General features: G+C 36.4%; 2 protein-coding genes across 3 annotated transcripts; one reads left to right on the top strand and one right to left on the bottom strand.

Annotated features, from left to right (window-relative positions):
* The first annotated feature begins 280 nt into the window (after positions 1–280).
* Positions 281–7,675, top strand: vamp1b (vesicle associated membrane protein 1b). Its single transcript, XM_007250455.4, has 5 exons — positions 281–841; positions 1,624–1,774; positions 2,851–3,009; positions 4,891–4,942; positions 6,107–7,675. Coding segments are annotated over exons 1-5 (381 nt in total). The 5' UTR covers positions 281–839; the 3' UTR covers positions 6,124–7,675.
* tapbpl (TAP binding protein like) lies at positions 7,669–17,947 on the bottom strand. Of its 2 annotated transcripts, none has more exons than XM_022673484.2 (9): positions 17,489–17,947; positions 15,447–15,650; positions 14,595–14,873; positions 14,147–14,347; positions 12,047–12,217; positions 11,832–11,935; positions 10,462–10,690; positions 9,223–9,293; positions 7,669–8,314 (listed from the first exon to the last, which is right to left on the bottom strand). In XM_022673484.2, the coding sequence occupies exons 1-8, from the start codon at positions 17,532–17,534 to the stop codon at positions 9,223–9,225; spliced, it is 1,305 nt and encodes a 434-aa protein (XP_022529205.1). In that variant the 5' UTR covers positions 17,535–17,947; the 3' UTR covers positions 7,669–8,314. The 2 variants fall into 2 exon arrangements, with proteins under 2 accessions (XP_022529205.1, XP_022529204.1); XM_022673483.2 differs by having other exon boundaries at positions 9,223–9,296; positions 17,489–17,946.
* Between the last annotated feature and the right edge of the window lie 839 nt (positions 17,948–18,786).

Raw genomic sequence — 18,786 nt, 5'->3', positions numbered from 1 at the left:
AGAAATAAGAGCAAACAGAGTGTATATATGTAAGAAAGAGAGACAGCATGTCAGAGAGAAGAAAAGAGTCAAAAAAATAAAATAGGGAGAGAGTTAGAAAAAGAAACAGAGACAAAGGGAAAATGTGTGTGTGTGTGTGTGTGTGTGAGAGAGAGAGCGTGTTCAACACTGCACCATCATTACAAGCAAGTACAACTGTAGCTGCGACGCATTATTGCAGCAGGCTATAGGAGAACGCACAAGCACACACATAGAAAGTACTGCGCTACTCCATAGGTGCCCCTCCCCCCTCCGCACCGATTTACAAGCAGGCACTTGCTCTGAGAATCAGCAGCAGAGAGGACAGTGCTCTAAAACGGCACTGGGACCAGCCCCCAGACTGGACTCTTACCCATCCCATTATATTGAGGACATACTCATGCATTTCCTGAGTATATACAGCAGAAAATTGCAAGGAAACACAGGGAGAGGACTGAACAAAGCTGTGGCTGGACAACGTGCGATTGTGTGTGTTTTCTGAGGAGGATATTCTTGCCGTTTTAATGCGCCACTGCTGCTGAAGCCCCAGCTCTACCTACTTGCAGCTACTGCAGTCTCTCCAGCACAGCGCAGACCTCCTGCCCTGTCAACTCCAACACACTGGTCGTCCTTCAGCTTGACTCACAAGTCTAGGGGGTCATAAGGGGTCTTTATCCACCTTCTTCTTTACTTTTTTTATTTACTTGCATTTTTTCTTGACTTTAGGTCTCTTTCTCTCTATATATCTCTACCACTCGGTATCGCTGAGTCTCTCTCCCCATCTTTACTGAGGCAGCCTCTCGGAAATCACTGCGCACACGATGTGAGTACCAATGCGGACTGATGGAGGCATTTCTCCAGATCTTTAAAACCAAGCTGGTGGGTTTAAGGGTTCTTAGGCTCACTTCATCCATATTCTAGCTGTGGGTTGATAATAACTTTTATGCGTAATGTTTTTTCCCCCAGAGTTGACACTTAATGCAGGGTGTGCACGCGTAAAAATATACAAAACTCTGGGTTGGGACCCTTAACTGTATGTGTTTCTTACCTTTAGTTATGCCATCTAAGATTGCAGTTGTTTTTTCACTACTTTTAATTGAGAAACAAAAAAAGTATCTGCACATCACCTTTTTTCTGACAGTGCATGTGTCACGCATTTATCGACTTGCTGGGCACACTCTTGTCCATTAACAATATCGTATTGCTGCATAGTCTCCTCAAGTCAGTATCGACAAAGCATGCATTATTGTAACGCTTAAGCAAGTCTAGTAGTCTAATAGCTCTAGAAAGAGAGAAACACCTTAAATATATAAATAAGTAATGTTCTGTAAGATCCTCTATATCTGTAATAATTACGCATAGAAGTTCTGAAGCTCTGCATTATAGGTAATAAAATAATAAAGCACTTACTGCCAACATGACATCAGAACCTACGCAATTCCACAGTGAGTGTGAGTTCAATGCAGTGATGTACTTCAGTGCGTGACCAGTGACTGTGTTTTGGTGTTCTTATTAATCTTAACACTTAACACTTTGGGAAAAAAAAACTCTGAAACATAAGAACAAGGCAGCACCTTCATATCGTCTCCATATCTCCCTTTTCAGGTCAGCTCCAGATGCAGCAGCTCCAGGAGGGGCTCCAGGGGCTCCTGGTGCACCAGGTGGAGAAGGGGCCCCAGGTGGAGGCCCCCCTCCCGCTCCCCCAAACACCTCCAGCAACCGCAGACTACAACAGACACAGGCGCAAGTGGAGGAGGTGAGCATGCAGAGGTTATGATGGGAGGGTGATTTATGGCCCTGTGAAAAATGTATTTTCTTTCATTCATTATATACTTTTAAAATATTGTTACGATAGTGAAATTACACAGCTATTCAGCTATACAGTGCTTAGGTTAATGTTATAGAGCATAGTTCATCATGTGTTCTGTATACATATTCCAGTAGCCAATCACATTTTTAGATGGCTATAGTTGGGAAATATAGTGGGGGAAGATTGTTTTTTTAATTAGTTGTGTGATTGTTACCCCTTGGTGTGAATGGTTCAGCCTCTACCACCGCATTGAGAGAGAGCACTGACCTTTTATGCTGTAATCTCCGTTAATCCAAGTATTTAGTAAATTCCAGCCATCTAGAATATTCCAAGTTGTTGTGTGAGTCATTTCACGGCTCCAACACTCAAAAGAAGAACACGACGATATGTATTTAAGATTCTGCACATTGAACATTGTAGTTTTTTATTTGGTGGTCCTCTAACAGGTCTGATGCAATGCATTTCCTTTCCAGATATTGACAATACAATGCTCGTACTGGCTTTTACAGCCTTTCTACTAGAAGACTGAAACACTTTCTGTCCCATAACTCCATGTTGTTTGTACCAGAATTTTACAGTCTTTTTATTTGAACGTTACTGACTTTCCTTAAAAGCTCTACATTTTTTTATATCTGAACTGTGCAATGTTTTGTAAAGTGCTCTACAATCTTATTCACAGAACTCTACACTATTTGTACCATGTAATCTCTATACCAGAATTTTTTATATGCATTTTAGCAAACTGCAACCTGTGATTGTTTGTCATGTGGAAAACTATCACTATCAAATATATCTACAGTAGTCACACATTGGTGTTGGTGTTTTTCCCACTAGCTGGAAGGTTTTTGTTTATTATTAAATGCATTGTTCATTCGTCCATTTCGGTGTTCCTTCAGATTGTTCAAAAGTGAATTTATTTCATATTTATAACAGTCTCGTATAATCTTCCACACATACCAAGTGCTATATTCATCAAACACATGAACAGGCATTATGCTGACCCTATCTGTTCTGCTGTGCAGGTTGTGGATATTATGCGTGTAAATGTGGATAAAGTCTTGGAGAGGGATCAGAAACTGTCAGAGCTGGACGACAGGGCTGATGCACTGCAGGCTGGAGCCTCACAATTTGAGAGCTGTGCTGCCAAACTGAAGAACAAGTATTGGTGGAAAAACTGCAAGGTAAAATACAATGGAAATCTGGCAGTTAGAAGTAATCAGCTTCAGAACCATACAGCTTTAAGAAACAATATAAATATAAATGTGATGAAAGGATGCCTTGAGAAGTCTACAGTGAGTTATCTGTGGGAAATTAGATTAACACATTTCAACAGATGGAAAAATTAAATAAAAGTATTTGTTTTTATGTTGAGTAAGAAAAGGCATGCATCTCAAACTCACAGGCCCCTGCTGCTTAGTCAGACCTTGGGAGTGCGGTAGTCCTGCAGTCAGTTAATTAACCAATTTTTTTATATTGCCTTTTTACAATTGATGTTACAAAGCAGCTTTAAACAAACCTGTTTACTGATAGAGATAGTGTATATGGTAGCATATTGCTAATATTTTACAGGGTGTGGTATGGTTGGGACCCACACAAAAAAGAATAGGTTTCTTATACTTGTTATAATATACTTGTTATACTTATATTTATTATACTAACCACAGTAGCTTATAACTGGGGCTTTAACCATTTTCTTTTCAAAACAATTAAATATGGGGGCGCCGAGGGGTCCAGTGGTCTAAAGCACTGCCACTTTGAGCGGGAGGTCGCAGGTTTGAACCCCCGCTTATGCAGCTTTGCCATCAGCTGCTGGCGCTCAGAGGGTGCAAAATTGGCCCTGCTCCCTCGGGGTGGGTAGAAGGCATTCTCTCCCCACATCACTTAAAGGGTGATGTCTGCAGCACTGGGTGTCTGTGAGCAGATATACCGGAACCGAATCGCTGCGCTTTTCATCCGAGCGCGCTGGCTACTCGGCAATGCTGCATCAGCAGCAGCTCGAAAAGAAGCGGTGGCTGGCTTCACATGTGTCGGAGGAAGCATGTGTTAGTCTTCACCCTCCTGGTGTGTTGGGGCATTACTAGTGATAGAGGGAGTCCTAAAGAGTGAGTTGGTTAATTGGCTGGGCAAAATTGGGGAGAAAATGGGGAAAAAAACAATACAAATAAGATTAGCCAATACTCTTCATTAGACATCCCAATTTTTTTTAATGAGCTGGCAAAACCAGTACAAGTGGTTCATATAACCCATTAGTCCAATAAATAAGTCTTATTAATGAGCTGCATTATCATGGATATATTTCTCTCTATAACAGTGGATAATTAAATGCTGGGCCTTTAACCTGATTTTAGCTTTTATTATATTACTATAATATTTGTGTATTTGTAGTGTTCCAGTGGTATAAATATATAATAATAAAATATATAATTTAAACAGGCCTTCTGGCTTCTGTATTATGAGTGCACAGGTATATAGTAATATATTTTTGTTATTGCTTTAAGCAATTTTCTGCACCGCTTGAAATCAGAATCAGACGCATCATCATTTTCACATCTATCTCCCAGACAGTATTCCTCTTCTGCTAGCTGCGCAGTTCCAGGACATTCCTCTTGATTGGACATTTTTTGAGTAGGGAGTTTTTGGCTCAAGCCTTGCTTATTGATGGGTACTGGGGAAACCTTGCCTGGATTAGATGGAAAACTGGATTATGGCCCAGGCGTGAGACTAGACAGGTGATCCCATGCCGGAAGATCCAGCTCCGTATTTAATGAGCTGCCGATTCTGCAGTGAGTTTGCTTAATGCAGCATGTATCCCTCTGCTGCTTTTAGTGCCTAATAATGCCCAGCTAAGTGAAAGCCTGTGTTACACAGTTTACAGAGAGAAAGCCAGTAAGAGAACAGCTGTGTCATGTGCTGTGCTTTGCTAGTTTTTGTGCACTATATCTGTGTGTTAACAAGCTGTCAATGTTAACCTGAAGAAGCTCGAATAGTGTATACAGTTTGCAGTGTGTGTGCGCTGGCATTCTGATTTAATTCTGTTATTTTTTTTGTTTCCTTGCCTTTAGATGATGATTATGATGGGTATTATTGGAGCCATCGTGGTCGGAATAATCTTCTGTAAGTTTAAAAAATGTTCATAATTTTTTGATGAGAAATATGTTTTTATATTCATAATCATACTATTTTTATACTTTCTTGTCCTGTTATTCATTTGTAAAGTATTTCATTTAAAAAAATGTTTGAACACAAAAGTATATATTTTAACAATCATAAAAAATAAACAACACTTATTTGCCATGCATATTCTATGGACTGCCTGGATTATATTATAGCTGTATTTTTAGACATGTACTACAGTAATTTTATATGTATGTAATATTAACTATGTTGAAACATGTCTGCTTTTGCCTTGTGAATGTAAAAAAAAATTATTCACTGGGCAGAATAACCAGTTTATTCAGTATACCATTTAAAAGTTGTCCTACTGTCTACCTTTCTTAACCCTAACTCTAATATTATCACCATGCAACAAAAAAGCGCAGACAAAACTTAGTATTCCCTAATTTAGACATATCACAAACTTAAACAAGCACACATGCCTAGCGACAGTAAGGTAGCATGGCTGGGCACACTGATTTTGGACCCCTATGCAGTTATTAAGCCTGTCTGATTTAAATAAATTGTCAGTAAACTGTAGAACATATTATTATGAAAGACATTAAAGGGAGCTGAGCTGTTTTGGTTATCCGTCTGGGGTAAAACTGAACTTTTTTATTTTCTTTCTAAAATACGTGTCGATACACTAAATTATGTACATAATCATTCAATCAATAAAATAAGAAAAATATAACTAACATTTGTTTGATTTACTGTAAAAACGGCAGAGTATAAAAAATATACACATTTCTTGCCATGTCTCTGTACTAACACTAGAATAGAGTAATTTTGTACTGATGTGTCATGAGAAATTTCCCAGGTTGTTTTGTGTAGACCCTGCTTTTGTGGCTTCAGGGTGTGCCTGTATAAGGCCCAGACTGGACCACCTCAACACAAGCTCAATAATTCATCACTTTGATTACTGTGAATTATTCATGTCGTGCAACTGTGCCCAGTACACTGCAAATGTCTGCTGAAAAAAGAAAGCCTCACTGTAGCAGAGTAGAGTAACTATAAGTACACTGTCTGTATGAATTAAGTGTATACATTTCTGTAATTATCTGTGGTGTGATGAGCTCTGATGATTTGTTTTCTTTCCCTTTTATCTTTTACCTTTCTATACAGTGTATTTCTTCTCATGAGCTTATGACGAGGAGAAAATCAATGAAAGGAAGTGGAGGAAAAACAAAACAAAAACAAAAGACCTCTCATTTTAAGTCAATGCCTTTTCTGTTCGCCCTTCTCTCTTCACTCTCGAGCCATCTGGCACTGCAGGGTGACTGTAGTTAGCAGATCAGCAGATTCATATGAGCTAACCATCATTCAGCTTTCCACCTGAGCTTTCACAATGACTATCTCTTACTCCCTACTCTATGCTGCGTGGCATCACACACACACACACACACACATGCCACATAGGGAAAAGCATACATGGAGTTTAAGTGGGAACAAAAGAGTGGGAGAAAAGCAAAGGTGGAAGAGGGAAAATCAAGACTGTTTGAATGAAAAACAAAAAAGGGAGACCATGATCCTTCTTCTTCCTACAATGCTAAAACATCTATACCTCATGTGACCTTCCAAAACCTTTAGGATTCAATTTGTAAACTGATACTGACATATCTAACAACACTTCGTAACCTGCTAATTCCCACTTTCATAATGCTTCAGCAATTAGCATCCCTTTAACACTTGAACAAGATGAACAAGAACTTCAGTGTACTTTTTCTCTATGTGTAATTGTGACCCTGACCATTGCAGATAGATGCTTCTGTTCATATTTAGCTATAAGGCTTTTACAGCTATTACCATTGTCTTCTATGCCTTTCCTTCATGCTTCAGTACACGCCTTTTAAAACAGAAAGCCTTAGTGAGAACGGAGAATAGATGCGGCACACAGTTATGTGGAAAAAGGCAAAAATATGAAGACATTTTCATACATAGAGCTTTTCATGCATGCCGTAGAGTTACATGCATACATTTCCATCCACACACACATCCGTATATGCATACAGAGGCTATACATGATTCTGCAAGTCACTTTAAGATTGTGATAAGATTCCTTCTTTGGATTTGTTTAAAAATAATATGTAGTTGAAAGCTTGAAAGAAGGTAATCAGAATTAGGTGAAAACATATAGATAAACAAGCCTACATGAACACACACGCACATTAACAATAGATGTTAGAATTTAATTTGTGTCCAATTACTTGCATGTAAGACTCTTTGGAGTCTTATTCTGTAATGTCCATTTCTTAAACTACTGCCTAATGTACAGCTCTAAAAGAGACACTTCACAGCCTCCATAAAAGCTCATCAGTGTACGAAACACAAAACCTATGAGCCTGCCAAAAAAAAAACTCACACACTGATTAAAGGTGATAAGGAAAATTAGTAATTATTTGAAATGCCATGTAAAATGCTATTTTAATCCAAGTTCTTCATAGACACAAACTTTATTATTTTTCTATTCAATGCAGCTGTTGAATCTTGCAAGGACTGTCATTTTTTCATTGTATTGATTGAATTAAACAGATTGTATGACAGCGCTAAATGTAAATGCCATTTATGAATGATGTACCAGTGATCAGTAAACAAATCACATACAGCCATTTACTGAATCCAGAGAAGTATTAAAAGCATGCTTATTTGCCCTAACACTTTTGCTGATGCCAATAAACAAATCTTCAAACTGCTCATGCAATTGTTTTTTTTTATGTAAATGTTACCACTTGAATAGCTTTAAGTTTAATGCATGAATGACACTCTGTGTTATAAAAAATAACAGGAAAAATAAAAGCACAATAGAAGAGTAGAAAAGTAAAATTAACCATATAAAGCAAAAAACCCAAAATACAGATTATACAGTATTTATACATGTACAACAAATGTTCCTACAGTACTGCAGATCATCTCAAGATACATTCAGTTTAAAGATACATTACTCAAATTGGATTTTTGGCCTTGATGTGACAAAAACTGATTTTTTTACAGGACTGTGTGGATCTTTTTTTATCTGAAACCCCATTTCAAGCATGTATCACACATCAATATCATATGTGCAATTATTATTCCTGTTGTTATATTTATGAAAACAAGTTATCTTTCTTTACACAACAGAACCTTATCTAAGGGGAGTCAGCAGAGGGACAGATTAGTTCTTATTACAGACAGATACAGATGATTTATATGTATGAATGTGTACCGTTAATCAGTGGGCTTAAAATGTGAATGTAACCTTTGTTGTATGTATGTGATATGTACATCCATAAAAAAATAGATGGATAAATAAGCATTTTTTCAGTTCTTCAATAACTTCAAGACAGATTTCAGCATCTGAAAGGTTAAACAAATATATTTTATACACACACACACACACACCCACACATATATACACATATATATATATATATATATATATATATTAGTGATGTCAATCGATAAAAAATTCTAATCTGATTAATCACAGCAATATTCTGTGATTAACTGATTAATTTTTTGTTTTTAAGACGCAAGTTTTAATACTAGTATACTACTACATAAGCCAACGTGGGGTGCTGGAATAGAAAATAATAAATTTAATTGAGTAAACTTTTTTTTTTTACTTTGTTATAAACATCTCAGCTTGGTTGTAAGGATTTCTAAATTAGAACCTAATTTGCAGAGTATTAAAGAAAGTTTTCACACCTGTACTTGGTTTCTATGATCCAGATCAGTTAATGAGTTTGTTTACTTGCGGTGTTTTCTCCCTCTGTTTGGTTTGGTTTCACACAGGCCTAAACACACTAAAATGTGCACAAATAAACCACGCGAGCACATTGGCTCCTCTGGTCAGAGCTGCCTGGCACGGGGGCAAGAAAGTAAATATAGCGAGAAGATTCTGTGTACCAGCACGTATACCTGTGCAGTGTGAAGCTGATTTAACACAGAGTGCTGAAAAATTACCGCTGCGCTTTCAAACTATTTTTAATGCGACAGTTAAAAAAGTACATCTGCTTGCTGGGTCGGATCGAGACCACATTCTCACCACAAGCAAACCGCTACAGAAAAAAAAACTTCGCATTGGACAGGGCCAGGGTGGATTACAGTGGAAGGGCCAAAATTGGTGGCGTTATTAAATGCGTAAAATAATTATAACAAATTAATCATGTGTGCTAATGCTTTAATGTTGACAGCCCTAATGTATATATATATATATATTTTTTTTTTTTGTAATAGTCTGTAGAAAAGAGTTTTATACTTACTTATCTTGATGCCTGATATAAAAACAGGGCTGACAAAATCAGCGTTGCCAGGACCATCCAGTAGTAGTTGCCTGCTAAATTTAAAAGAAAAACTTTTAAAATTTTCATTCTGACCTGAACACATCTATATCCCAACAAACATAACAAATATGGCATTACTGGAATTGTGTTTTACCATAAGAAGACAGGTCAATGTTTTGTTTAAATACTGTGGAGTTTATAAGTACTATATACAACCCAATGTGGAATATCCAAAAGAGAACAAATATTTACAGTACCTGTCAAAAGTTTGGTCACACCTTCTCATTCAGTGTATTTATTTTTTTCCTCCATTTTAAATGAATACTGAAGTCATCCAGACTATTAAGGAACAGATAAGGGATTATGCAGTAAAATTAAAAGTGTTAAACAAACCAAAATATATTTAGGTGCTCTTATCTAAGGTGCTGTTAACTTGGGGTTTCTGAGGCTGGTAAAGCTGAAAAACTTATCTTGGACAACAGGGGTAACTCCAGGTCTTCCTTTCCTGGGGCGATCCTGATGAGAGCCACTTTTATCATAACATTTGAGTGTCTTTGCGACTGCATTTGAGGATACGTTCTTGAAATCTTAGTTGAGTAGTTTTCTTAGTTGAGTAGTTTTTGCCATAATATGGATTACAACATTATTCAAATAGAGCTATTCACTGTATACCAACTGTACCTCTTCACAACTTTACAACTGATGCTCGTAAACACAATAAGAGGACAAGAAATTCAAGTAATTAACTCTTGATGGGGCACAGCTGTTAACTAAAAGCCATTTCAGCTGATTCTAACTCATAAAGCTGACTGAAAAAATACCAAGATGTGCAAAGCTGTCATCTGAGCAAGAGGTGCTACTTTGAAGAATCTAAAATATAGAACATACTCTGGTTTGTTTAACACATTTGTTTTTTTGTATGGAATCTCATGTTTCTTCATAGTTTGGATGACTTTAGTAATAATGTACAATGCAGAAAAAAATCATAATGAATAAACCCTGAATTTAAGGTGTCCAAACTTTTTACTTACTCTGTAATTCTTTACATTTTACATAATTATTTCTCAAATACAATACTTAAGGCACTTTTTAAGACCAATTTATACTTCTGTGTTGAAACCTACGCCATAACCTGTGCATCCCCATGTACCCTACAGTCATTGATCAACAGTGGAAAGTAAAATGTACTTGATCCATTCTGGTTGAGTATTGTCTAACCTGGTTCGGGTGGATCTACTGTCAAGCTGACATCACTGGGGGTTTGCAGGGCAAAGTGTGAGACTCTGCAGGTGAGAACAGTGCCAGGCGGGTGTTCAGAGGGGCGGATGAAGAGGAAGGAGGAGAGGGAGAAAGTTCCATCGCTGTGCTGGCGGTGGCTAGAGAGGGAGGCTTTCTCTGTCAGAGAAATTGCCTCTGTCTCAGAGGGGGTCTGAGAGATCCACTCCACCTGCCAGAAGATATAAACATATAAACGTTTGCATTACAAAATGTTATTATGTGCTGAAAAGACAGTGCTGAAAACATCCTTATAGTTACCAAAAAAAACATCTACAGAAATACTTCATACTAAAACATCTATCATCTTCATATTAAATGATGTCCTTTTCATTTTAGCATGGATGCTTGGTGAAATATTTCAGTTTTTACGGAAAATTAATACACGGCATGTAGTATGCAATTGATTTATGTATTCTGTATTTAGTTCTTTGTGAAACCGTGGTTAAGAATCCATTACTTTTCTGTATACCACACACACAATTTCTGTAACTAATAGAGGGATGTATTATTTGCTCCTTAAAAGGTTTGAATTGATTAGAATAAAATAGAAAATCCATTAAAACATAAATTCCACTAATGTTAAAATGTAAATAAGTCAGAATTGTTCATAGTTTTTGAGTATATATAAATAATCAGCTGCATATAGTCTTTTTAGAATTTTGTTAGCATTCATATTTTTAGAGATTTAGATTTAGAGAGTTTTGAGAATTCTCTAAAAAACAGTATGGTAAAATATACCGGTAATCCAGATATTTACTATTATCCACATTACATAAAAATATAAAAAAATGTGCAGGCTGTATGTACAATATAAAAAATAAACCTGTCTGTGTTTACATAAAAAAAAAAAAAGTTTAATTCCATTTTTTTGTGTGTAAGATTTTATCCATTGAAAGCTGCAAACTATATTTTTGAATTTCATTCGTATTCTCAGCTTGCTGCTATGTGACTAGAACTAGAGTTTTAAAAAAATCTTACACAGAGTATTGCTGCATTTAAATGAAGGGCTACACAAAATGGGTCAGCTACCCTTAGCATGAATGCAGCTGAAACAGCAGATGTGAGAATGTGTGCGCCAACAAAGATGGGCAACAAATAATATTAATATTAAGAATATTAATAATCTCATTAATTGTTACAAACATGTCACTAATGCAATGTGTTTCTTTAGGAAATGAACACATTTGATTTAGGTACATTTAATACATCAACTTTATTCAATGTGTGTGTGAGAGAGGGACAGAGAGAGAGCTCATCTGATCTTAAATTACTGGATTCAGAACTGGCTTGACAGGATGTAAAGGACATACGTGCACATCCAAGGGGTAGTAGCGCTCACAATGACAGCTGAGTTTTTGGGGCGACTCGTCCTGAAACATCACTTTCTTTTCAGTGAGAAAAACGTTCGGAGGCTCTATAACAGACAGTGCAGTGAGTGGGCAGTTACAGTTAAGAAAGGCTTAAACTTAAAAATGTATAGACACAGTCCTGAGTAAGAGGGCTGCCTGTCTGATAATAAACTCACTTGTGATGTGGAGCTGAATGATCTGTTGAGTCTGAAATGCTCCAGTGCTGATGGTGCAGATATATGTGCCCTCGTCCGAAACCTTTAACTTCTTCATAGTCAAAGATGCATTTCCATCCCTGATCAGTAGGACTGAGTCTGCACTCACTCCTTCTCGCTCCTTATGCACTACTGTTAAAAACACAAGAGAAATAATCAAGAAAATAACACTGGAAACACAAATTACACATAGTGAACAACAGTAGTTGCACGCTTCAATGTAACATGACTGTCCAAGAAAAAGCTATATTGTCACTTTATAAAAGTCTAGTGCCTCTGCCAGTTGGATGCAGTATGATGTGTAGCTTTACCCATTCCAATAAACCTCAGTGTCACAACAGCCCATTTTTCCCTGTCTAATTCTAACAGTTAATTGTCCCTGTGCTAATATTGGCACACATTATTCAGAACTATCATGAGATATATGTGGTAGCTGGAACGAGCACCTGAGATGCTAACTTATTAATCATACTTTTGTTCTATAATATCATGAGGTGTTGTTTTGTTGGTTGCAAGGGCGTAGGCAGGTTGGGGGGGACACATATAGTGTGGAAATACTTTTAATGACTTTTTTCAGTACTTTTTACAGTTTATTATTAGTTGCATCCAAGTAAAAGTCACTTTACAACCTAAACATGTTACTTCACATTACAGGTAAAAAAAAATATGCGTGCAATGTCTGAATTATACACATATGTGACAAAAACTGATGAGTTATCACCTAATTTTTAAAATAATATAACAGATGTGGTTATAATTATTATTATTATTATTTATTTTATAATTTTATTTCAAAATTTTCGCATTTTCTCCCCAATTTAGCGCAGCCAATTACCCAACCCACTTATTAGGACTCCTGCTATCACTAGTGATGCCTCAACCCACCAGGAGGGTGAAGACTAACACATGCTTCCTCCAATACATGTGAAGTCAGCCACCGCTTCTTTTCGAGCTGCTGCTGATGCAGCACTGCCGAGCAGCCAGCGCGCTAGAAGGACAGAGCCGTGGCTCGGCATCCAGCTTCTAGCTAAGTAGTTTAGCTATCTAAAATAATTTTTCTTCATTGTATCTTACAGTAATCCTGCAATCCTAGTCACAAATCACAATGACTAGTCACAAGCTGCATTTTATTAGGCTGCATTTTATTAAGCACATAGTGGGTTCAATCTGACTTTTTAACCAGCTGTCAGGAACAATCTCACCACAGTTTACATGGTTAGCTACCGTTACCTGTCTTTTATAGAAATCGCTGTATATTCTGTATATTTTTTTTTTCAGTCTAATGTTAGCATAAAATGGCCAGTGTGATCCAATTAGTTTTAGCTAGTCAGCTAACATTAGTGTAGTTAGACATGCTGGTACGCTGTTTGTACTCTGCTTCAGTCAGATAAATTTAGTCTCCTAAATTTATTATCATCTATAATTCTCATCTAGACTGAATCCAAACCCCTTTCTACCTTCCTTTTACCATCCCCTGTCTATGCACTCTCGACACAAGAATAAACCGCAAACCTATAAAAGTGCCTGTCCCATGAAACCACCAGAATACTATGATTCACATTTTGGCCAAACTGCCATACATCTGCCATTTAAAATTGTTAAATGTTTTGTTACTGCAAACATTTTCTAATGGGCACCAGCAAATGTGTTACATGAAAATCTGTTTTGGTTGTAGCACCATCTCTTAAAACTAAATGTACAAAAATAATATATGTGTATGACAGTGCTGTCATCCCTATTCCATTCTGAGAGGAACTAACACTGTCCAACTAAAAGTAAAAAAAACAACTACTTTAAATCCGCTGTCCTTATGTGTTTTTTTTATTGAATCAGTGTTCCTGAGTTAATAGAGAACCAAATATTCTAATGAATGGTAGTATTATATCCTGCACTACTATCACTACAATGTTTAATATTCTAAAACCATTCTAAAAAGAGTGGTATGGTATGTTTGCTGGCTGGAATTGCTCTCTTCATTTTAAAAGTATCTTAAGAAGAGTCTCTTTTTCCCAAATTCCACAAATATACAAGCGGTTACTTTAAATACAGTCTGTCACTCACCTTGTGTCCCTTCTTCACTATCAACTCCTTGGGCTTTAATTTCCAGAATCCTTTTCCCATTTCCTTTATACTGCCAGCGCCACTCAAGCCCTACATCCTGGTTTTGAGATGTGTCCTTTTGCCTATAACCGCAGTCTAGAAGAGCATCATCCCCTAAAGGAGCGGCAAGGGATGGAGAACGAGAGAATACTACGAACACAGCTAGAAAGAGAAAAAATAATGGGAGAAAGAAATTTGGTGGAAATATTATGGTTAACATGGTGAATGACAACTGGTCAATAATAGGAAAAGGAATGCAGGGATGGGAAGAATATAAGGGGACCAAATGCCAATTCTTTTCAATGCATGAAGGAAACTGTTTAATGACAAGAAAAGCAAAGTTGCATAAACAAATAGATGGAAATATAGATGGACATACAAAATTAGGTTATGTTTAAACGAGTGGTACCCTCTGTTAGTAGTGTTCCCCACTGGCTGAGAGGAAGCTGGAGTTTGCTCTGCATTAGTGGTGGAACATTTGATTCTGCTTCTTCATTGGAGATTGTCTGCAGCACTAAAGTGAGGCCAACTCCGCCTCCTTCTATTTGAATGGAGCTGATGAAATGCGCAGGTAGGGCATCAGGCTCTGTTCCTCGTGGGACATACCGACTCAGTTCACACACAACCTCCTGTTCGTTACAATCAGCATGGAGCAGAGACTCTGCTTCTGGAATCTCTACTGATAATACTGAGCAAAACAGGAAAAAGAATGGATAAATGCTTTAAGAAAATGGGAAAAGAAAAAAAAGTGACTAATTAGACCATATTAACACATATTTATATAATAAAATGTAGCTGAAAGTGGCTTAGAAAAAAGAAAGAAAGAAAGAAAGAAAGAAAGAAAGAAAGAAAGAAAGAAAGAAAGAACAAAAGGAAGAAATCTAGAGAGGAAGAACACAAGAAACTGTATTTCAGCAAAAATAACAGCATACACACAAAATATTAACCAAAAATAAATTTTAAACATAGGGGTGTAAGGAAATATTGGTATATCAAAGTATTTCAATATAATGTTTTGCAATTTGGTATGAATTCTCAAAAAGACAGTATTAATTTAAAAGTAATATTTTATATGTGACAAATGGTGGGAGACAGTATTATTGGAAAACAGTTTTTTTTTCTTTTATCTTATCTTCTTTTTTTCTTAAATTCACAAAATCACAATATACTATTCATTATGTGTAACTGTATTGTATTGCCAGGTTCTTGCCTATACAGAATTCAACTTAAAAGTAGCTTTGCACAAACTGCTGCGACTTACCTGTGACCTCAAAAATGAGATCATCCGCATTAGGAGTGTCAGGAGGGTTATATGGGGTTACAGTGTCTTGTGAGGGGTCAGACGTCATGACAAGGTCCCTTAAGACCAGAGTAGCTGGAGTGCGGGTAAAAAGAGATCCACCCATCATACCCCCACCTTCTTCAATGAAGGAGCAGGACAGCACCACATCAGCACCCTGCAGGCCTGACACACAGAGAGAGGGGGAGGGGTGGAGAGAGAGAGAGAGAGAGAGAGAGAGAGAGAGAGAGAGAGAGAGAGAGAGAGAGAGAGAGAGAGAGAGAGAGATTACAGAAAAGGGAGAGGGGCACACTCATAGATCATATATAAATATATGGGCTTGGCCTGTCACCATAATTACATTATCGACTTATCGTACATTATATGGACACAACACCTCAAAAATGTGATTTACGAAGAGGATCCAGTGATGTCAACACAGGTTTTACTTACTTGATTATTTTATTTATGTACTAAATGTTACTACATAATAATATAATATAATTACCTTAACAGGCCTATATATATATATATATATATATATATATATATATATATACAATATAGGCCTGTTAAGGTAATTATATTATTGAACACTGAACTATTATTTTTGCTGACCCTAATATTGGCCATTTTGTTTTTTAAGCAAGAAGATCACATGGCCAAAATGTGGACTTTCATCTTATTATTTTATTATTTGTAGGATAATTTTTAAAGCGTGTAATTTATTTAAAATGTCTAAATATTTTTAAGCATGAAAAGTTAATTATTTTTCTTTTATTGTGCTACTAAATTCGCATTATTTTAGTGCCATAAAACTTGTGTCTTAACAAGACAATAATATTGTTTATTGCAATTATGGCTGGACCAATTTAGCATCCAAAAAAATAGTTATCAAAAAAACGCAAATAATATTAGATTTATTTAGACTTATATTTGATCTATTTGTCATAATAGCTGACTAAAAATACACAGTGCAATGAAATTATGTTTCCGTGGAACCATGCTGCAACACAGGACAAACAGTTCAAAATAAATTGCACACACCAAAACACAACAATATATACAATAAAAACAGCAGACAAGAGACAATTTAATAGCCAGGACAGTTAGGTACAGACAGACACAGCACAGTCTAAATGTGTGTGATGTAGAGGAGAAGGTGCAGAGATATGTGACATACTGTGACATACAGATCATACATGATCACAGCAGCTACTCAGGTAGATGATGAATTGTTCTTAGTGGATTAAAGAGTTAGAGACATTTCCTGTCTCTTTGAGCAAAGTGTGTTTTGAGTGTCTTTGTTTATAGAGTGATGGGTGGGTTTCAGTACAGTCTTTCATCATTCATTAAATCACTTAGAATTAAATAACTTACAATAGAAAAGAAAATAACGAAAGGATTGAAATGTCTGATATATGGATATTCATCTTTGTTCACTACTGCTGTGCCTCATACTTATTGCTTTATTTCAATAATATAGTTACTGTCACCTAGTGGACTATTTCCTCAATTCCACATACACACTCTAGTATCTGCACATTTATATAGCATTATATAGCATTGTATATTTATATATTTAGTCATATTTAACATATATCTGTGAAATATTATATGTCTATAGTGTAGGTCATCATGTGTATTGTTATTGTGTGTATTGTGTACTGTATAGTTATTTGTTTACTTCTACTTTATTTCATTATTCTACTCTTTGTTGTAAATCTTGTTCTCTGCAGGCTAGTGGGAACCTGCACCCAAGTTTTTCCCTCACATGTACACCTGTACTCTGTGATGTGACAATAAAAAAATCTTGAATTTAAAAGAGAGAGAGAAAGACTTTAGAGTTGAGTCCTGTTGAGTCCAGCAGAGGGCAGTATATTTAAACTAATGCTTAAAATAGAGCTTTCTCTGCAGCGTAATTTATCTCAAATAATAAAGGAAACAACGGCTGCTGTAAATCTTCGCTAGCTAATCTAACAGCGCTGAGAGGAAAGCATGTTATATTATATTATAATACTCACTGTGCGCCAGGGCCTGCAGACAAGCGAACACCAGGACTTCCAGCATATCCGCCGCTCACTTACCCTAACCTAGTAAACCTAACGTTACATACACAAATAAACAGCAGCAGCAGCTCTTACTGGGTTTAACTCCTAAACAGCTTCGATTAAACTGATATTTTAACAGGATAATAAAACGGAGGGCTCGTCTGTTGACGGCAGGTGAACTCTGGACATCCCCCTGATTCAGGTTTCTTTCACTTTTGATTTAGAAGGAGAAAATTCCGCTTTCAGAGACGCATTCTGATTAATATGCATTTCAGGTAGTTGTTCAGTAGTTCAGTAATATAAATCCACCAGGCGTGTGTTCAGTACTCCGTGTATATCTGCTCTGTTTATTTATTTATTCATTTTAAACCGACCTGTACAAAGTGAAAGTTAACACTGCTGGGTGCAACACGGAAATACGTCACGAGTGTTATTGACTTACATTACTGACTTTTACATTAGTAAATACACATATAGCAACAGCCTACATATTGTTCTGTAACAGAATATAAGAATAAAGGCAGGAATTGGCAGTTTATTTTTACAAGGGACCACATAATAAACTTGTAAAAGGCAGGTTAAGCTCAATTTGACTCAATATTAATTTTATTTCTTTATAAAAGTCAGTAATCAAATAGTTTTTGGTTAAAGTAGCAGGAATAATAAAAACACCAACACTATATACAGTGTCAATGTTTTTCTATATTTATTTCTTTATTTAATTTATTTCTACATTGTAGATTAATATTAAATACAAGAAAACAATTATGTAGTAAACAATAAAAAAGGCGTTTGTCCTCCAGAATCCCCTGACCTAAACCTGATTAACTGAGATGGTGATTTGAGGTGATTTGGGATGAGCTGGAGCTTCACAGCGTGAAGGAAAAGCAGCAGCTATTGTTCAGCACCTCCAGAAACTCCTTCCCTCAAGACTCTGAGAAAACTGTTCCCGGGGACTCTACCTATAAGATAAGATTTTACCCACCTGAAGGTGAACATTATTACATTTGGAGTGATTCCTAAATCAACCCAAATGGCAAACTCTTAAGCATTGTTTTTTTCAGGGCAGCTTCTTGTTTCACTTTGCTGGTAAACAATACAGAACATAATAGGTCAGTAAAATCGATCAATAAATGTTTACATTACTGTTCGGTACTGATCTGGCAGGAAAATGTGTCAAAAATACATTAAAAAGCCTTATTATTATTTTAATTATCAATCCTAAAAAAGGCAAAAGATAAAATTGCTGTTTATGTTTTGTGGGCCTAATA

This window comes from Astyanax mexicanus, chromosome 6 (assembly GCF_023375975.1).
Source record: "Astyanax mexicanus isolate ESR-SI-001 chromosome 6, AstMex3_surface, whole genome shotgun sequence".
NCBI classification, from domain to species: Eukaryota; Metazoa; Chordata; class Actinopteri; order Characiformes; family Acestrorhamphidae; genus Astyanax; species Astyanax mexicanus.
This window is presented reverse-complemented; position numbering and strand designations above follow the sequence as displayed.